This window comes from Pleuronectes platessa, chromosome 18 (assembly GCF_947347685.1).
Source record: "Pleuronectes platessa chromosome 18, fPlePla1.1, whole genome shotgun sequence".
Classification (NCBI taxonomy): Eukaryota; Metazoa; Chordata; class Actinopteri; order Pleuronectiformes; family Pleuronectidae; genus Pleuronectes; species Pleuronectes platessa.
Window position 1 is genome coordinate 1550314 of NC_070643.1, and position 18369 is coordinate 1568682.

Here is an 18369-nt window from a genome sequence, read left to right on the forward strand (position 1 = left end):
TCTAGTTGGAAATTTGTTTGTGAGTTCAACATAAATGATCATACCAGGTCATAGCTGCTATTAACTTTACCATTCAAAACAGAACATGACCTAAAAGTAGGAAGGCAGACATAAACCCATAGTGAATAATATATGTCTGGTTTGCAGGCACTGTTCGCCTCCAGAGTTCCCATTTTGACCAGCAGCAGACTGTTAAAGAGCTCAACATACAGATCAGATCATCCACTGGGAAGATACTTGTTTCTTATGGCCAGTAGAGGGAGACAGTTTTTGCGTCATATTAATGGAGACACACCATGATCTCTCTGAATGGAGTAAAAAATTCATCCAATCAAAGCCCCACTTAAACAATGACTGCACATTGTAAACTCAACATTGAAATGATTTTAATTTCTATCTTCAAGCTTTTTCATTAAGTTTAAAATAAAAAAAATACAAAGATCAGATCACCCTGTGCAGCAAGAGTCACTTTGTGAGGGCACCCTGAAATCACAAGGGTAATTCAATCAGTCAAATTATTCTTTTTCAGCACCGAAAATATTTTAGAGCAAGTAAAAACATTATTTAAAAAAAAGGTTGAATAATAGTATTTTTTGCTCTACAAAGATACATAGATTCATGTAGAACCAAATCATTTGCTCACTAACACTACACTTAAAGTAGCCACAGTAGACAGGTGCTTTGCAGCCAGAAGCAGTCTGCTCTATGTCAGAGTGTGTTTTGGTCTCAGTTGAACCAGGTTGTGTTGAGCTGCGTCTGTTTTTTGATGCTTGTGTCCAACTTGAGAACCTCTCGGATCGCCATTGTGGCATAGGTTGAAGGAGGCAGGGAGAACTCCATCCGCAGAGCCCGGTGCTTCCCCTCTGGAAGGTAAAGGAAAGTAATACTGTATTAGGCAAGGTAGAGATAGTACAATATCAGACAACTAGAGCTACAAACCTGAATTTCAGAAAACATTTAGGAAAAAAAAAAAAAAAAAATCACAAAACACAACATTTTAGAAATACAGAACTGCTTTTTGTTTGCGGTTGGACAAATCCTTATTCCTGGATGACTGTTCAATATTAATAACAGTTCTTAAATACTGCAAGTCTCAGTTGGCAAAAGTAGCAATGACATTGTATAAACCCTGCCTCGTTTGTGAGGAGGAGAAATCTCAAGATTTCATTACATTAAAATGTCGCAAGGCCCCTAAAAGACAACTTAAAAGAAAATCAGACTCATGAGAGCAGACGTCAAAGAGACCATTTTATCAGAGCTGTCTACCTTGACAGATGTTTTGCTATAGAGCTATGTGGTTGACTTTAAATCAGAAGCATGGCTTCTGTGTTATATAGGAGAAAGTAATACTTATACTTCTACTACTAAACCCTCATGCAATATTTTCATGAACACATATTTACTTATCAGAAACATATTCATCTCCAACATTGTAATTAAAAATTACTTAAAGGGTTATAAGAGTAGTCGCCGATTAAATTTCTGTTGATTGTCTAGTCAATTAATCTATGCATTATTTGAGACCTAGAAAACTGAAAGACCTTGTAAATGCTGGCACTTTTAGTTTTTCTATTAAAAATTAAGATGTTCCAATACCAGCATCTGAAATGCCTCTGATAAAGCCCCAAAATCCCAGATCTGGCATTGGAAAGTATGTCAATTTGTGTACCATTTTCCCACATTATCTTTAGGTGTAGGCATATTTTTTACCGATCTTTGGAAAAATATTCTTTATTGTTTTCTATTTGCTGTATCACTTATTCATTTTGTTCTAAAACTAATTTCACAACTATTGTTTTATTTATTGAGAACATATTCTGTTTTCTGATTTACATGTGTTATAATACAGTGGAAATCTCTCATAGTGATCATGGATATAATAATCAGCAATTTAAATGGATCAAAAAGCTTTCCTATACAAATGCTGTTTAAAGAATTTGGTTGTCGTGATCAGGTAATCTGCTCATGATCAAGTTAAGACAAATCGAGCACGCCCCACCATCTCCTCCGGCTCTCCATACATTGTCTAAGTTTACAAATTCTGTTGTTTTTCCAGAGGAGTCCCTCTTTCCTCATTTACTCTCTACAATTTTAATAAATGCCCCAAGAAATGCTTTTAACTGCAAAGCATTGGTGCACAGATTACCTCAGTAGAGCTAAGACCCATCTGACCTGTTTTGAAGACCGGAGCAGGTTTGTTCTCCATTTTCTCAAAATCAGTGTGCACCAGGGAGATTCTGGGGTCATCGTACTGAATCACCTCCCTGCAACAAACACACAAAACATCCCAACACATCTATTTATTGTGCTATGCAGAGTTAAGGCTAATGACAGCCTTGCTCTTTTAACAGTGTTAGACAGTAGAAGGATCTGGTACAACAGTAACAGTGAAGGTTATCATGATAAACTGCTTTTGTACTATTACTTTATATTTCATGCAGTGAACGGCCTTACCAGCTGACTTCGCTGGGTCTGATAATGATCCGTCTGTAAGCTCCAGCCAAAGAGTAGTCCTTCACTTTGTGTCTCATGTTGTCAATGTCGAGCCCGTCAGCAGTGAGCAGTTCTTTGTAACCTTTACCCACTGACACAAACACAAAAACAAAATGAAATAAGGAAAATGTAAGTCTGAGATAATTCTATTGTAGGTTTACTTACTGTTTTATTTATATTCCTTCTTTTGTTTATTTTGTTGAGTATTTATTTTATTAAGCTTTTCAACAGCCGCTTTGTTATATTTTTATCCATTCAAGCTGGTCGGTATTCAAACTTTACCTTGATAACCATTAATGAACAATTATTTGATACAATTGTTCTGGTCACTTTAACCGTATTTGCCTGGCACAAAATGTAGAACTTATTTCATATCTTTTTTATACATTTTCGGTTAATATCCAGCTCTACTTTAAGTGTGTGCCCGTTTTCATGTACAAAATTTGTCGTTATACTTTTAAATCACAAGCAAAAAAACTAAACAATAGCAAACAGCTAATTCCTACCATGGTGGGTGGGATAAATGACGTCAAACCCAGGTAGAGGCATCACAATATCATGGATGGTGTGATTCTCAGCCTCCTCTGCAGACAGCACATGTGCTGCGGCTTCATGAACATATCAGAGACAAATCAGTACACAGCATTTTCTTCATCACACCACAAGACTGAAAATGCTGTCACAGGGACACTGAATGACGCGGATTGCATTTTACACGATCAATGTTTATCTCAGTCAATTAAATAAACACAACTAATAATTTCATTCAGACTAAATGAAATGGTTGGTTGGCGAACCGGTCACCAACCAACCTCCCTGTCCGGGATCCATCTGCAGCATCTTCTGACAGTACAGCCTTCTCTTCCTAGCTTTTCCAGGATTATTAACCCCTAGCTGGCTAAAGTGATAGTTTCAAGTTATCAGAAATCAATATTTGCAGTCTTGCTGAAAGTTAAATGAGAAGATTATTACGATGCTCATGAATGTATGTAAAATGTGACGTGAACTGTTGTGAACGTGTTGCAGAAACATTGGAAATAGGGAATTAATTACTTCCTCTGAGCATCAGGTCCCCCTCTACAGCCCTCAGGCCGAAGGCTTCAATTCTGCGGCTCACCATAGTGTTCCACACCACGCTCTGGTAACTGTGGATGTACATCAGACGGTTGTTACGGGGGATCTAGAAAAATTAAACAAACAGGAGCCATCAGACAGAGAAGAGTATTGTCTTGCATGTAAGCAAGAAAGATTTGCCGCAGGTCAGCTTCCTGGGAGAGTTGATTCAGTGTTTTACACAGGTACTTGATAATTACAGTAAATCAGTTTGTTTCACACAGACCACACAGTCAGTGTCTTCTACCAGTAGGGGAGAGCGGAGGAAAAATTGGGAAGAGTGGAGAGGTAGGTGGAAAAGTAACCAAGAACAGTTGTGTCACATCTAAGCTCTGTCAGACTGGTTATGCTGCATGATGGGAGTTTCCCTCAGCAGTCTTGGCCTATAGCAGCATAACTAAGGGATGGATCAGGGCTTACCTGAGACACCCCTGACTATAAGCTTCATCAAAAAGTCTCAACTTAAATGGAGAGATGGTGTATGCCTCCAAAACCCAGAACTCATTCATTTGGTCAAAATATTAGTCATATTGTTTGGTCACTTTGCAATCATTTTCAACCTTATGGTATTACGAACAAAAAACCAACCAGTCCGAAGGCTGTGACGATGTTCTTCTTGCCATACATAGATAGGCCTCGTAGCAGCTGGCCCTCCACGCAGCGTTTGTTGGGCAGCTTTTTCAGAGCAGCCTCTGGGTCCTGAGACTTAGCCCACTCTTCCCTACAGCGGACCAGGAACTCTTTCTCTGCTGAAAAAAGCAAAGATGGGGGAAATGTTAAATACTTCTCAGATGTAGTAATAAAAGAGTTCTTTCTTTCTTCTTCTTTTTTTTTTATTTACCTCCGGGACGTGGCTTCAATATCAAATCAACTACCTCATTCCAGTCATTTCTCAAAATGGCCCTGCCCCAAACAAAAAGGAGAAGACAACAGTTGAATAAACCATTTTGTTATAATTCATGCCAGTATCTCTACGTCAAAACCTTACCTGCCAACGCTTTGTGTAGGAACAGCCGTGGTGCCGAAGCGCTGCATGCCATAATAGTTGATGAAACCTGTCTGCTTGAGGGATGACAGGGCCTGACGGACCTGCTCATCTGTTCCTGAGATGTTCCTGATATACAAAAACAGCAACAGTTCACTTTTCATTAATAAGATTTAACAGCTCTGTGGGATATAGTCCAGTTTACAGTGAACAAGCAATCCCAACAAATCAAAGGAACAGGGTTAACAAAAGTCATGTGAAACACTGCTTAACATCTCGTGACCTGATCACCACAGTGAAGTGATTTCCCTGCAGCTCCCCCAGCTTCAGAGGGTGGTTTTTGTAGCAGAAGTTTCCCAGCTTGAGGTTCATGAGGCACTTGTTGAGATGAGCCAATCTCTCCGCTGTGATCCTGACGGGACACAGTGGAAAGATTTTCTTCATTACTGATCCTGAGCAACAAGCTCATGCAGTTATCATATGCAGAAAGACAGCAGAAACCCCTCAACCACTGATACAATCAAACACATTCAGAGCACAATTTACAAGCACAAATTAATGTAGGGATTTCCTTACAAAACCACACACTCACTTGAGCACAGCAATCTCCTGCACAGTGATGGCTCTCTTGTCCTTGGTTCCCATGTATGAGAACATGTTGGGTCTGAGCCTAGAATGACATGCATCATTATACACAAGACAGCTCTTCACTACAAACAGCTAATTGGACAACAAGACTATAGGACTGCAATCATACCTGAGGAACTTTGAAAGCACATTGATAGCATCCATAGTGTCTTTATTCTCCTTGTATAAGACAAAGTGGCAAAAGCAGCCACGTTTTTTTGGCCAAAAGTGTTTCCTTGGAGCTTTTATGGACACAGAGAAGAAGTTTTACTGAAGTGAGAATTGTTATGATTCAGACAAATCTGTTAGGCCTCCATAGGGATTTTCTACTTAAATATGTTTCTGAGCATGTTTACCTAAAAAAGCAACAACCGTGTGCCAAAAACCTCAGCTTTTAATTATGACCATTTTCTCACCTCTGTTCAATCACTATATTACAATAAAAGAAGAAAAATAATTAAGGTTTTAACAGCTTTTTACATTACGAAGAGTATATTAACCATGAATAGTTACCAACACCTAACTCCGTGTGTGGAGAATAGGCTCTTACCTGTAGTTGTTTTGCCCTCTATCCCCCAGAGAAGAGCAAAAGGAGGATAGAATAATGTTACTAAGAAAGAGATGATTACACACGATGGGAGAGTAGTCAGAGGTGAGATCTCATGCACAGGCCTGCGAGTGGAGCGGGGTATTTAAAATAGTATATGCAACAATGGTGTTTTTGCTTTTTTCAAACCACCATGATATTGCAGGTTTCCTTGTGATCTATAAAGTTTCTGTCTGACTAAACCATGTCATAGTCATGTCATAGTTAGAGCATTCCACTGAAAAACAAGGTCCATCTTTAACCAAAAACCAATGGTTGAAAAACCAGTGAGTTAAGATCTGGTGCAGAATCATGCAGGCTTGTTCATTGTGCTCATGCTCAATTGCATGCGTTACATTTTACTGGTCGAATTCAGCTGTGACCACTTGCATTGCAGCTGATAACAGACATGCAATAAATTATTTCTCTGATGATTGTTATACATCTATCCAGGTATTTTCATAAGAGCACTTGGTTCTGTCTCCTCTCCACGTACTTGCTAGTGCTTTCTTCCCAGCAGCGTGATATGCTACAATGAACTTGTGTCCTTCCTTCTCCTCTGTCTTTGTTTCCAGACCAGGAAACAGAGTCTTGATGGCTTTGTGGACCATTGTCCTTTTCTCTTTTGTGTCATCCATCACCTACAAAAGTTGAGGAGCAGGGTAAAGGTGTTATGTAAAACTCTGGATGGTTTTTTAAGTGATAGTCATACTGGGGTGCAGTGAATATAAACTCACCTCAATGAAGACATTGTCCTCTTTATTCTTGAAGAGCTGCAGCTCTCCAAGCTGTTTTTTCTGCTCTTCAGTCAATATGTCAGTGTCCATTTGCTGCTGCTCAGGTTCTTGTACTTCCTGAAATGGAAGAAACAACACAAAACGTCAGAAAGCATTATATTTTCAAACAGTATAAATATCACAACTACCACTTTTTTTTAATCACCAAGTCATCAAATTTGAATGTATGATAGATAAGAGACTTCCAGACAATTTTAAGACATTTCTGACTGGGTTCAACAACAAATAATAGAACAATTTAAATGATTAGCCATGTGGCTGAAGTCTTAATAATAAAGAACAGTGAGACTGGGAATTGAAATTGAATTGAATACCTTACCTCAGGCTCTGCAGGGATAGAGATGTCATCTAAATGCACTATCTTGCCATGTTTGCTGATTTCATGCACCACAAAATCCGAATATCTGAGAACAGACCACAAGTTCTATATTAAACAAAACAAACAATATTTTTCTAAGCAAATTCTGCTGAACATAATGCTGACTTTTGAGTACAAACCTTTCCTTTAGGATGCCTGAGAAACCCTCATGTTCACTGACATACTTCAGGATGCCCACATCCAACTCTGTGAGGCCATGCTTCATCATATCAGCAAAGGTCTCGCCATCCTCCTCTTTAACATCATTCCCTTCCCCCTCAGGCTCCTCCTTTTCATCTTGGTGGGGACCACCGCCATTTTCGGGATCACTCTCTACTTTGGGTTTCTTTGATGGTGTGTCTTCTTTATTCTCTAGACAGCCTCTCTTCTCTCCAACCTGGACAGACACAGGTTTGGATTCAGCCATCAGAGCCAAGCTGGGAGATGAGGGAGAAAAAAACGTTTTAATTCAAACAAAGTACAGTGAATGTTTTTATAAGGTCTACTAGTGTTTATATACGAAGGTCACTGATCCTCCTATAATTGAATCCTGTCGTGATCAACGTCCTTAGACTTTAAAGTGGATATCTAAAGGTTTTGTCCCCACAGAGGACCTACTTAACCTGAGACCGACAGACAACATGTGTTATTACCAACAAACAGGTAGCAATGTTTGACAACCACCAGCGAATGTTGCACTGCAGTGTTGACATGAGTTAAGGCAGTAGTGGCCTAGCAAATATTAACATCAACTTACTTTTTGTAGAGTTGAGGTATGAACAGATAACTGAGGCTCGGGGAGACACGTCTCGTCTTCCAGAGGCTGAACAGTGGCAGGCACTTCTTCAGGAAGCCGAGTTTGAAGTAGGCACTGAAACGAGATGAACATACTGCTAGTTAGCCGAGCCGCTAGCACAACCGCATTGTCAGCACTTAGCAGGGTAACTCCGCCGGCTGCGGCTGACGGCAAATATAAGATGAAACTTCGTCGCACAAAACACGACGCACGTCGCTGCCTGTGGGTAAAACTGCGAATAGAAATGTACCTGTATTTGAAGAGAGTCAGCAGAGAGCGGAGCAGCATCCAAACACAGCTCTTCAGTCACATGTTTCTGTGTGTGTGCCGGAAACACAAGTTAGAACAAACCCTGCCCACTTCATATGGTTGGTTCAGCACGCCGGTAGCTTGGGCCAAAAGATTGTCTATCTTAGCAAAGATGCACAACTCAACAACAAAACCCGTCAACCAACTGGTTTGTTAGTTTTTTATTTCGTTTTTGATGATTGCCATATAAATAGAGAAGTGGCTTTTCGCATGTTCTCCTCTTCAACCATAGCACTGTTACATTTGTTGTAGTAGCCAAGGCCAGATAAACCTCCTGAGGGGCCCCTGGTCCATGACTTGTTTTGGGCCCCACAGAGAGCAAAAGAGAACAAATTTATTCTGGGTCCTGTTCCAGAAATGATCATTCAAAATCCTACTGACATATGAATTGTACACTAATAAAACAGCAAGGCTCTGTTGTGTATTCGGCTTTATTCTATTATTGTTATTTTTAATGGACTGAATGTCGTGGGTCAAGAGAAGAGGAGTCTATGAGTTGAGGGCTCCTTCTTTGCTCAGACAAACAGGACTTAATGCTGTTGAAGTTGTGAGACTTTAGACATTCTGATATGTGAAATTTGACAGTAATTCATCACACATCACACAAACACACACACACACACACACACACACACACACACACACACACACACACACACACAAACACACAGCAACAGCCTCAGTCAAACTACTGACACTGGGTTTCTGCAGATGAGGTAAACTTGAATGAATCTCTTAATGTTATATAATCTATAATACTCAATGGTGAGCACAGCAAGCTATGTAAAATCAGCAGAATCCCTGTACTGTAAAGTAATCACATTGTGATTGCAGGCAGTTGCCAGTTCATAAGATACATAAGGCTAAAATTCTTGCTTTGGAAGATTATTTTGATATCATTTAATATTAAAAAATTACTATTTGAGAACCAGGCTTTTATTGTGATATCTGATGGCTTCAAACCAATTCCTTCCAAATGACTTAAGGATAAAATTATGTAAAACATAGAAGAAAGCTCCAAGAAAATCTTTAGGAGATGTTAACCTACTACAGTTCAATTTAAATTAATAATCTTTAATCGTTCTCCTTCTTATTATTATTCATTCGTCTTTTGTTCTCAAATTTTTCTGTTTTGTTTTACTGTTTTATTCTCACCATAATTGCAGGTAGAATAGGTTACTTTAATACTTGAATACTTAATGTTATATTCCTCTCCTCTTGAGGGTGGATGGAGGTGGGTGTCTGTGGGGTAATTGAAAAATAAATAAAAGTAGTGGACTGCTAGAATTATGCCTTTTCCTCTGTATTATTTTGTAATCCGTAATCACCATGGTAATTTATGGTACATCTTGGACCTCTGGGTAGGTTAAATGTATAGTAACAGAACAAAACCTACACTAATAATCCATGTTGACATTTCTCCCCGATTACCAGTGAGTAATCCATGCTGAGCCACTACCAGATCTCAACGGCTGATGTCCATCCTTATTTTCAGGTGATCACCTCCAGCTCAGCATATTCTGCCTGTCAAGCGACATACACGGCCTGAGGCTGAATCTTCTGATGGCCAGTCACCTTTCGAGACCTTCAGTGTCCTCGCCAGACTCCAGAGGGGCCAAGCTCATACAAAGCCTCCAAGTCGTTCTCCAGAGGGGTGACGCTGGCCTCCGGTCCTAAATTCTGAGACCATCCCGCTCCTGCTTAGCTTCCCCCCGCTGGAGTAGTGTCCCCCTATATCTTCAGCATAAACTGATACTTTTGAATAGTTTTACTTTGTCTAGTTCCAGCATTTCCACAGCAGCAACAAGGCTCTCTCAGAAATTCTCCCTCTGAATAAAGCATCTCAGCTCATGCAACCTGCCTGTGTGATGTTGTGTGTCAGAATGTGGCGTTGTGAGGGCTGCTTGTTGAACACTGAAGAGTGTTAACTTATTAAGAGCATTTGTCCTTCATTTGTCATCCAGTTTTGCTTCATGTGTCCAGCTGTAATGACGTATGTAATTTTTCCAACTGGCTTCTCTTAATCTATTTTTCTTTTCTGTGTTTATTTCTATTTGAGACACACCATCTATTTTTCTTGTCCTGACAGGCACCATGTGAGGCTTGTTAGCAGCTGTGTGTTTTTCCCTTGACTGTGACCATGAAAGACAGACAAGACCACCCTGAAGGACATATTATTATTTGGCTTCACACTATTTTTTATGCAAAACTTAAATGATATCATGTGACCTGTTTTTTTTTAATATTTATAAGTTATCTCACAGGCTGTATGTGGCCCTGAGGATACCATTTGTCATGGGATAACATAGTGCCTTCATGAACTCTGTCTTCTTCTAGGGATTATAGACGAACACCAGCACTAATCACCCAATATTAGTCTCATACAGATAATGATTTTGAAAACTCTGAATAAACAGAATTCAGAATTGGACTGTTTTGCTTCTGAAATAGCATACATGAAGGTGTAGGACCATATCTTATGCTGATAATAAATTACATAAGATAAGAACATACAAAAAGCTTGAATGTAAATAAGTGCTGGACCAGTCATTATGCAGCTCAGGGTAGCAGCTCTATGACGTTGGATCAGGCCATCAACTGGTAAAACAAATGGGGAGAATCAGTAAGCTTTTATTTATTTATTATTATTTTTAATTTCGTAAATAATTTTGGCGATGGGTGCCCTTTTTTTGGGTTTGAGCACCTGCCCCCCAAAATGTCTGTGCACGTGCATGCATGACAGTAAAGTTTCTGATTCTTTTGTTCAACCTCAGCTCAGACTGTTAGTTCTCCTGAACATTTTATATTTCTGCTGATGTCAGATCCCATAGAAACACAGTGCAGATATTCATTCATTTAACCTTCAAATGGACTCTGTCGGTGGAGAACACATCATCATTGAAAAATCGATTCATAACAAAGACAGAGTCAATATGCGGTCAGAATTATTGAGAGAATCCCTTCAATTAATCGCGGTGAAAACTGGATGTGACGAAATCATGCTTTGCTCCTGCTCCTCACCTCTGCACGAAGGGTCCATACATGTACTGGAAATTCCCCAGGATGTCTCTGTCACGAAGGTGGCGTCTGCCGCAACACCCCGCGCGCGTCACCACCTTCATTAACCAATCGGCATTGATCCTTTTTGCTTCAAGCACAACATGCTCACTGTGGAGTGCAGAGTATGCACGCGCAGGTGAGATTGAGCAATTCGACTGATCGCATCGATCATTGATCACATGGCAATCTCTGTTTGGTCAGACGGTGAGGAATGTAAGAGACAGAGCAGGTAGTGATGCTCCAGCACGTTGGACAGCTCCGCTCCGCTGCTTCTCTCTTCATGTGGCCACCAACACACTGAGGTAGGAGATCCCTGCTGCTCCTTTGTGCTTCAAAAGGCTAGAGATCCGTTGCTTATTTGATTTGAGATTGGTAGTTTGTTGTTTTTAGTGTGTTTTCATCAGTATCAGCTTGTTCACATGGGAGGGATGCGAGTGCCCACCCCAGTGTCGGGAATGCAGTAGAATATGTGGAGCTGAAAATGTGGAAAGGGATAGAAAGAAAGACAGCATCTGCACAGACCGCCATCTTAAAGAAGACAGACGAGGAAAACATTAGATTTGAGAGTCTCATCAGATACCTGTATCATGTGACAGTGATTCATTCATTCATTCATTCTTTGGCGCAGCATCACAGGTGGAGCTACCGTGGTTGGTCAGCAGATGGCACCCCTGCTCCAACACTGTGGCTTAGCTCTTTGACGTTTCAATTTCCCATTTGTTACTATCTTGTTGGGATGTCATTATTTGAGATTTGTAGTTTTGCTGACCCAGAGTGCACAAAAGGCTGCAATTTAAGAAAACAATTAGGCTACAAGCTAAAGTTTGACATATGTAGCATAAACAAACAATTTCTGCAGAATGGTAAAACACAGAAGCAAAAACAGAAAATCAAACGAAAGTATAAATGACAGGGGGAAGTGAAACCTTGGGAATTATCTGCATTTATTTTCAATTGTATATTTATATCTAAGTTTCAATAAAAGAACAAACACAATCTATCTGAACTAACAACACAGATATCATATATTGAATGGTATGTCAACAGCGCAGCTCTCAGGAGTCAGGAGCTAGTAAACGTATGCAAATTGTTTATATGGGGTCCACGTATCATCAACAATTTATTTATGAAAAATACTCCAAAAATATTGTCGCTGCTAATGTGAACCAGAAATTTACAATTAAAGCTAGCAGAAGAATGTTGATCAAGAATTGTATTTAATTCAAAGTTTTACACACAATTCATACATGTAGATGATTTAGTTGAAGCTGCTATCACTATATGTGGGTTTTGATAAGCTGAAATAATGCAGCGTAACCACTGGTTAAGAAGATACCCAGAGCAGGCATGTGCACAGACATTTTGGGGAGCAGGTGCTCAAACAAAAAAAAAGGGCACCCATCGCCAAAATTATTTATGAAATTAAAAATAATAATACTTAATAAATAAATAATGGGTAACTGATTCTCCCTCATTTGTTTTACTATTTGATGGCCGGTCCAAGATAAAAGAGAGCTGCTACCCGGAGCTGCTAGCTGCAGTTCCCTGTCTTTCTGCTTTTGGAGTCTCTCTTTTATTGGCATTATGCTACAAATTTTGTAAATGAGATAAATCAATGTTGTGCAAAATAATCAAGAGTGACTTACATGATCTCTATAAAGCTGACAACACAGTACACACACATTTTTACTGTTTTCTGACAGATTTGAAGCATAAGCAGCATTACACTAATAATATACCACAATATACCTCACCAGACTGTCATGTAGCTCAACTTAAGACCTACCTTTCATTTCAATAATTACGATTTTAAATGAAACAAAAATAGTGAAGAATAGTAAAAGTGCCTTTAAATACTCTGCCTGGCTGTCTGACTGCCTGCCTGTCTGTCTATCTTTCTGTCTGTCTGTATCTCTCTCCCTCTCTCTGGGGCTGGTGAGCATGTCGGGGCGACATTCTCACAAGAACTCAAATAAACGCCCCGTCAGATATCAAAACACATTTGGGGGGAATTGATGACTGATTGATTGATTATTCTTAAAAATTGATGAATGAAGAAAAAAACTGGGCTCCAGCAGAAGGGGCACTTTTCTCATCCAGGGCAAAAGGGCCAGTGCTTGAGCACCTCTAGTGGTCTATCTGTGCACTAGCCTGACCCAGAGTATTAGATAAATGTTTAAAGAGTCATTGGAGCTGTTCATGAGTCAACCATACAACAAGTCCACGGCAGGGTCAGAGGAGAAGACGCGTCTTTAAAAAAAAGGAGAAGAACCACCACTGTGTTCATAAGGTTTACCAATTTGCAGCTTCATCTAAACTCTGAGCCTGGACAGCTTGACATAATTTAGGAGAAAACAAATTCCCAATTTGATCAGTGTAGCTCACAGGATACAGTTTTGTCATTAACCCATACCCACACATTTATACAGTGTGATCATACACTGCCAACGGAGGCCCAGTCAGACCTGAGACCTCAACCAAAGCTCCGGATGGAGCTCAGAGAGATGTTTACAGCTGACATCCTGGAGCAACTCTGCATGTAGAAAAGAGGGAACTAACCCTCATCCGAAGTGCAGTAAAGAGCTTAATCAGCATTTTGAGTGACTGGTTGAGGAGTTAGCGGTTCCACTGGTAATGCTAATGGGAGGTTGGTGGGTCAATCTCCAGCCCCTACAGTGATGTGATGTGTCCTTGGGCAAGATTCTGAAACGTAAATTGCCTCTGATGGCTGTGGCGCTATGAGTGAGTGAATGCGATTTGTTGTGTGAAACTTTGAGTGGTTGTTAAAGTACTATATGTTCATTTACCCTCCTTTGCCTTCAAAGCTCCAGTTAACCTCAGCACTAAGCAGGTAGCTTGTTCCAAACGTCTAGCTAGAGTTCAGGTTGTTGATCAGTGTGCTTATTTTTCTCCCAAATAGCCTGTGATTTTAATGTAGGAGTGCAGTAAGAACAAATCACTTCATATGTTTGTCCATGAGGTGAACAACAAGAAAATGTATTAGTTTTGAATCAGAATCTGACCTGGCCCTTTGCTGTGTGTCCTCCACGCTCTTACTCTCTCTCCATTTCACGCTTGTCTTAGAAATAAAGACCAAATGGCCGAAAAAATTTCTAACAAATATGATGTTATTTAAAAAGGATACATTTTGCTCTGCAAGTATTAACCATACAATACAAATATACAATGTCAAAGACTTATGGTGACTGAATGAGCATTATGCTTTATTTTCTGTTTCTCTTTGTCACAGGATGGCAGGAAACCAGTCCCAGTGGAATACCACACCTGCTGAGCCTTTACAGAACTTTTCTGTCTTCTCTCTGTTGAACTTGTCTGCTCCACCCTCTCCTCCACCCTGGAAGGCTCCCTCCTTCACTGTGGCAGCCCGCTGCCGTGTAGCAGCCACCCTGGTGCTGTTTGCATTTGCTGCTGTCAGTAACTTGTCAGTCCTCATTAGTGTGTGCTGGGGACGAGGGTATCGCCTGCCAGCACACCTCCGCCCACTCATTGCCAGTTTAGCATCAGCTGATCTGGTGATGACTTTTGTGGTGATGCCACTGGATGCCATTTGGAACATCACAGTGCAGTGGTATGCTGGGGATGTCATGTGTAAGCTGCTGTGTTTCCTCAAGCTCTTTGCCATGCACTCGGCTGCATTCATACTGGTAGTGGTGAGTCTGGACCGCTTTCGGGCTATCCTCCATCCTCTGGACTCTCTGGACGCTGGGCTCAGGAACAAACGCATGCTGCTTGTGGCATGGACTCTGAGTGTGTTGCTGGCCTCTCCACAGGTACACTACGTGTTAGGTCTTAATCACTTTCACCAGTCTAAGTACACATGGTCTAGGTTTATGTAACAAACATATAGTTTATTTGGTCCTCCACTAATTTGGTATTGATTGTATGTGAATCTTAAAGTGCTGCTGATCAGATGTTCTTTTTTTCCTTAAATGGCATTCGTCAGAGTTAAAGTGACTCATCAGTGAGCCATTCACTGTGTTGTAGGCTGTATTGTTGTAAACAGCACATCTTGCTGGAGCACACTTTGTGCTGAGATCATTCAATTTAGTGCAACTAATTCCCTGGCATTACATATATTGTCCTTTTGGCTAGAAAATTATAAACGTTATAGATACATGCCCCGACCTTTAGGACCATGCAGGACTATCTTTTAAGAGGTCAGCCTTGTCGGTCTCTCAGCAGCTCAAAATTGTTTTACAGGAAGCTTGTTAATGCAAACTGAACACATGCTCAGAAATCACCTGCTTGCCTCTACTGCAGAGACAGCCACCTGGTTTAAGACGATCAGTGATACCAAATACACACACAGTGATTATATATTGGTGCACAAACAAAACAAAAGCAGTCTAAATCATATGAAGGAATGTTTAGTTTTGTGAAACATGCACACATGGTGAAAGCAACCCACTGTGCTAAGTTTTAGCCTGGACATTTTCTAGGTAAAACAAAATCCACCTTTGAATTATTAAGTCAATGACTATTTCTACACCAACTCCCTTTTTCAAATAAATAAATAAACAAATGCGTTTAATTAAGTCAGTGTCAGAATGTAATTACACATGTTCCTTTGTTCAGATTGAATCATTGATTGTTGACAATAAGAAATATAAAATATACACTCATCGTTTTTAGAATAGTACAGTCTTCTCCTGTAGCCCAGTGATGATAGGTTGTGTGGCAGTGATGTTCTTCTTCACACTGCAGCTGTGGCTTTCTCCCACATCCTTGTCACTAAGTGTGCGTTAACCCACAGCCCAGCCACTATTAGCCAATGAATGCTCAGTAGTTCAGCAAGAGTGTCATCACATCCAGCAGACTGTTGCCCACCGACCTGCCTCAGCATCTTAACGATGTCAACCCAATTAACTGTCTTCACCTTTTACATCTGCTTCCAGAGCAGTCAGTGACAACCTCATGTTCGCGAAGTGGTATAATTATGAGTGCATTCAAATGACTTTAATGCACAACATGGAGTCCAAGACATCCCCTCACCCTGTGGCTTGTTGTGTAGTTTGTCATAATATAAACAAATATGATGTAAAGTTTGTTTAATGACTACAAACTACACTTGTGTTTTTGCATGCATTGCTCATGTCTTTACACTCTATTCATCCTCAGCTGTTCATCTTTCGGGCCATTAAGGCTGATGGAGTGGACTTCACTCAGTGTGTGACCCATGGAAGTTTCCAGCATCGCTGGCAGGAGACGGCATACAACATGTTTCACTTTGTGACGCTGTATGTCTTCCCCCTGCTTGTCATGACTTTCTGCTACACCCGCATCCTCATCAAGATCAATGGGCAGATGCACAAGAGAAAAGGTGTGTGACCTTACAGAAGGTCTAAAACAAGTTTTAACCCTATTCACCCCTTTGCACCCATTCAAAGGATAATTCCTTTTGATCACAGCTTTACTAGCTTTAGTTTTGTTCTTCCACAACTCCCATTGTTAATGATAACGTTATAGAGCTCAGATCAGGGAACAGAGAAAGTCAGTCTCTGTCAGTGTGATATCACAGTTCAACAGAGTAAAACTAAAAAGATCTGCAGTGATTTCCCCTTCCCAAGTTAATCCTGATTCCGATGGAATGAATGGATTTGACTGGTCCTTTATCAGACTGTATACAGAGCACATACGTTAAAACAGGTGAAGAAGATGTAGCTGATGACCTCAATATGTGTGGTTGTGTTTTAGTAGGAATAATCAGCACAATGGGTCGTGCTGGTGACAGCGCACACTCAAATAAAGTGCTTTAGATCATCTGGATTAACTGTTGGTTGATTACCAGTGTGATCGTCTGAATGCTCATGTTTCTTGACATGTCAGACTTGATTGATTTCACTGTTTTCCCAAATTTCAGCAATTCACGTGGTGGGTATAAAGCTGTTACTGATAGAAATGGTTGACAAAAGTATAAATATAATACCCAATGTGGTATAAATAAGAATAGAATATATGATACTGTCATAGTTGAAGCTTGCTGGAGCAATCTTGCATATATACCAAGTTGACTCACCCCCTTATTAGGTTCCAAGCCTATTCAATGAAACTCAGTTAATATAAATCAAAAGTCACTTTACATAGAAGGTCAAGAGCTTAAAATGTTTCCAAAAAGAGTTCCCACAATTAGCAAGCACTTTGGTGGATGAATTCCAAAGTTGTGGAGCGTGGATAGCAAAGACCCACTCACCTCTAGTGGCGAGTCAAGATTTTGGAACTCTTAGCAGGGACCTGTTGGAGAATCTCAGGCAGCATTTAGACTGATAGAGGGTTAGGAAGTCACATATATAGAATGGAGCCTGGCCATTCAGGGCTTTAAAAACAAGCAGTAAAATCTTAAAATGTATTCTATTACTCATAGGTAAACAACCTGTGAAAAAAGAGCAAGGATTGGCGAAATGCGACCACTTCTCTCAGTGTGTGTTAAAAGCATAGCAGCAGCATTTTAAATTAATTTAAGTCTATCAATGGTTTGCAAACTGATACACAAAAGGCTCTGCACACAATGTCCAGCACACAAAAAATATGAATTGTTTTAGAAAGACTCATTAATGAAGTAGCTGTGATGCATTACCACAGGCCAAGCAAACAGCCCATTCTAAACAGGCAGGATTAGAATCTGCTCATTGCTGCACTTGGTTATGTGCAAGATCTAGGAATTTCCAACTGTGAAGGGTAATATCGGTGGGATATCAGCATTACAGTCCCAACCAATCACACACACACTCACACATAGAGTGATAGCCTATGTACTTTGAATTATCGAATTTGCTATATTTCAGTTATTGCCTATGATGTTTTTATGCAGATGGTGAGCAGTGCCTTAGACGCAGTGGGACAGACATGATACCTAAAGCCCGGATGAAGACCCTCAAGATGACTATTGTGATTGTTAGCTCCTTTGTCATCTGTTGGACACCCTACTACATCCTTGGGATCTGGTACTGGTTCCAACCAGCAATTATCCAACGCACACCTGAGTACATACACCACATACTTTTCGTCTTTGGAAACCTGAACACGTGCTGTGACCCTGTCATCTACGGCTTCTACACTCCGTCTTTCCGGGCCGACCTCACTGATGTGATGGCGTGCTGCTGTGGTCACCAAGCCAACAACGCCTCACCTCGCTCTGTGGATCATCTGTCTTGTCGCAGAGCTGGAGCTGCTGGGGAGATGGAGTCTGACCTGAGTTCAAACCAGCATAGTGGCAATCCAATTTAG

General features: G+C 40.4%; 2 protein-coding genes across 4 annotated transcripts; one reads left to right on the forward strand and one right to left on the reverse strand.

Annotated features, from left to right (window-relative positions):
• Nucleotides 1–369: 369 nt before the first annotated feature.
• Nucleotides 370–8110, reverse strand: pus7 (pseudouridine synthase 7). 3 transcript variants are annotated; one of them, XM_053447103.1, is made up of 18 exons: nt 8006–8110; nt 7717–7830; nt 7100–7396; nt 6921–7005; nt 6542–6658; nt 6301–6445; nt 5769–5786; nt 5349–5460; nt 5184–5261; nt 4875–5003; nt 4595–4720; nt 4448–4509; nt 4195–4355; nt 3547–3673; nt 3000–3101; nt 2455–2584; nt 2173–2264; nt 370–863 (listed from the first exon to the last, which is right to left on the reverse strand). In XM_053447103.1, the coding sequence occupies exons 1-18, from the start codon at nt 8041–8043 to the stop codon at nt 727–729; spliced, it is 2070 nt and encodes a 689-aa protein (XP_053303078.1). In that variant the 5' UTR covers nt 8044–8110; the 3' UTR covers nt 370–726. The 3 variants fall into 3 exon arrangements, with proteins under 3 accessions (XP_053303078.1, XP_053303076.1, XP_053303079.1); XM_053447101.1 differs by having other exon boundaries at nt 5769–5828; XM_053447104.1 differs by lacking the exon at nt 5769–5786.
• A 6265-nt stretch (nt 8111–14375) lies between these two features.
• On the forward strand, nt 14376–18369 carry LOC128462125 (gonadotropin-releasing hormone II receptor). Its single transcript, XM_053447416.1, has 3 exons — nt 14376–14915; nt 16264–16465; nt 17954–18369. The coding sequence occupies exons 1-3, from the start codon at nt 14376–14378 to the stop codon at nt 18367–18369; spliced, it is 1158 nt and encodes a 385-aa protein (XP_053303391.1).

Bases quoted from the DNA above. Each gene is read 5' to 3' on its own strand.
- pus7 (XM_053447101.1), bottom strand. From the start codon at position 8,043: ATGCTGCTCCGCTCTCTGCTGACTCTCTTCAAATACAG. The intron at 5,461-5,768 runs GTAAGAGCCTAT...TGTCCATAAAAG, and splicing joins AGAGGGCAAAACAACTACAG to CTCCAAGGAAACACTTTTGG. The intron at 5,004-5,183 runs GTGAGTGTGTGG...GTGTCCCGTCAG, and splicing joins CAGGAGATTGCTGTGCTCAA to GATCACAGCGGAGAGATTGG.
- LOC128462125 (XM_053447416.1), top strand. From the start codon at position 14,376: ATGGCAGGAAACCAGTCCCAGTGGAATACCACACCTGCTGAGCCTTTA. The intron at 14,916-16,263 runs GTACACTACGTG...ATTCATCCTCAG, and splicing joins TGTTGCTGGCCTCTCCACAG to CTGTTCATCTTTCGGGCCAT. The intron at 16,466-17,953 runs GTGTGTGACCTT...GTTTTTATGCAG, and splicing joins GCAGATGCACAAGAGAAAAG to ATGGTGAGCAGTGCCTTAGA.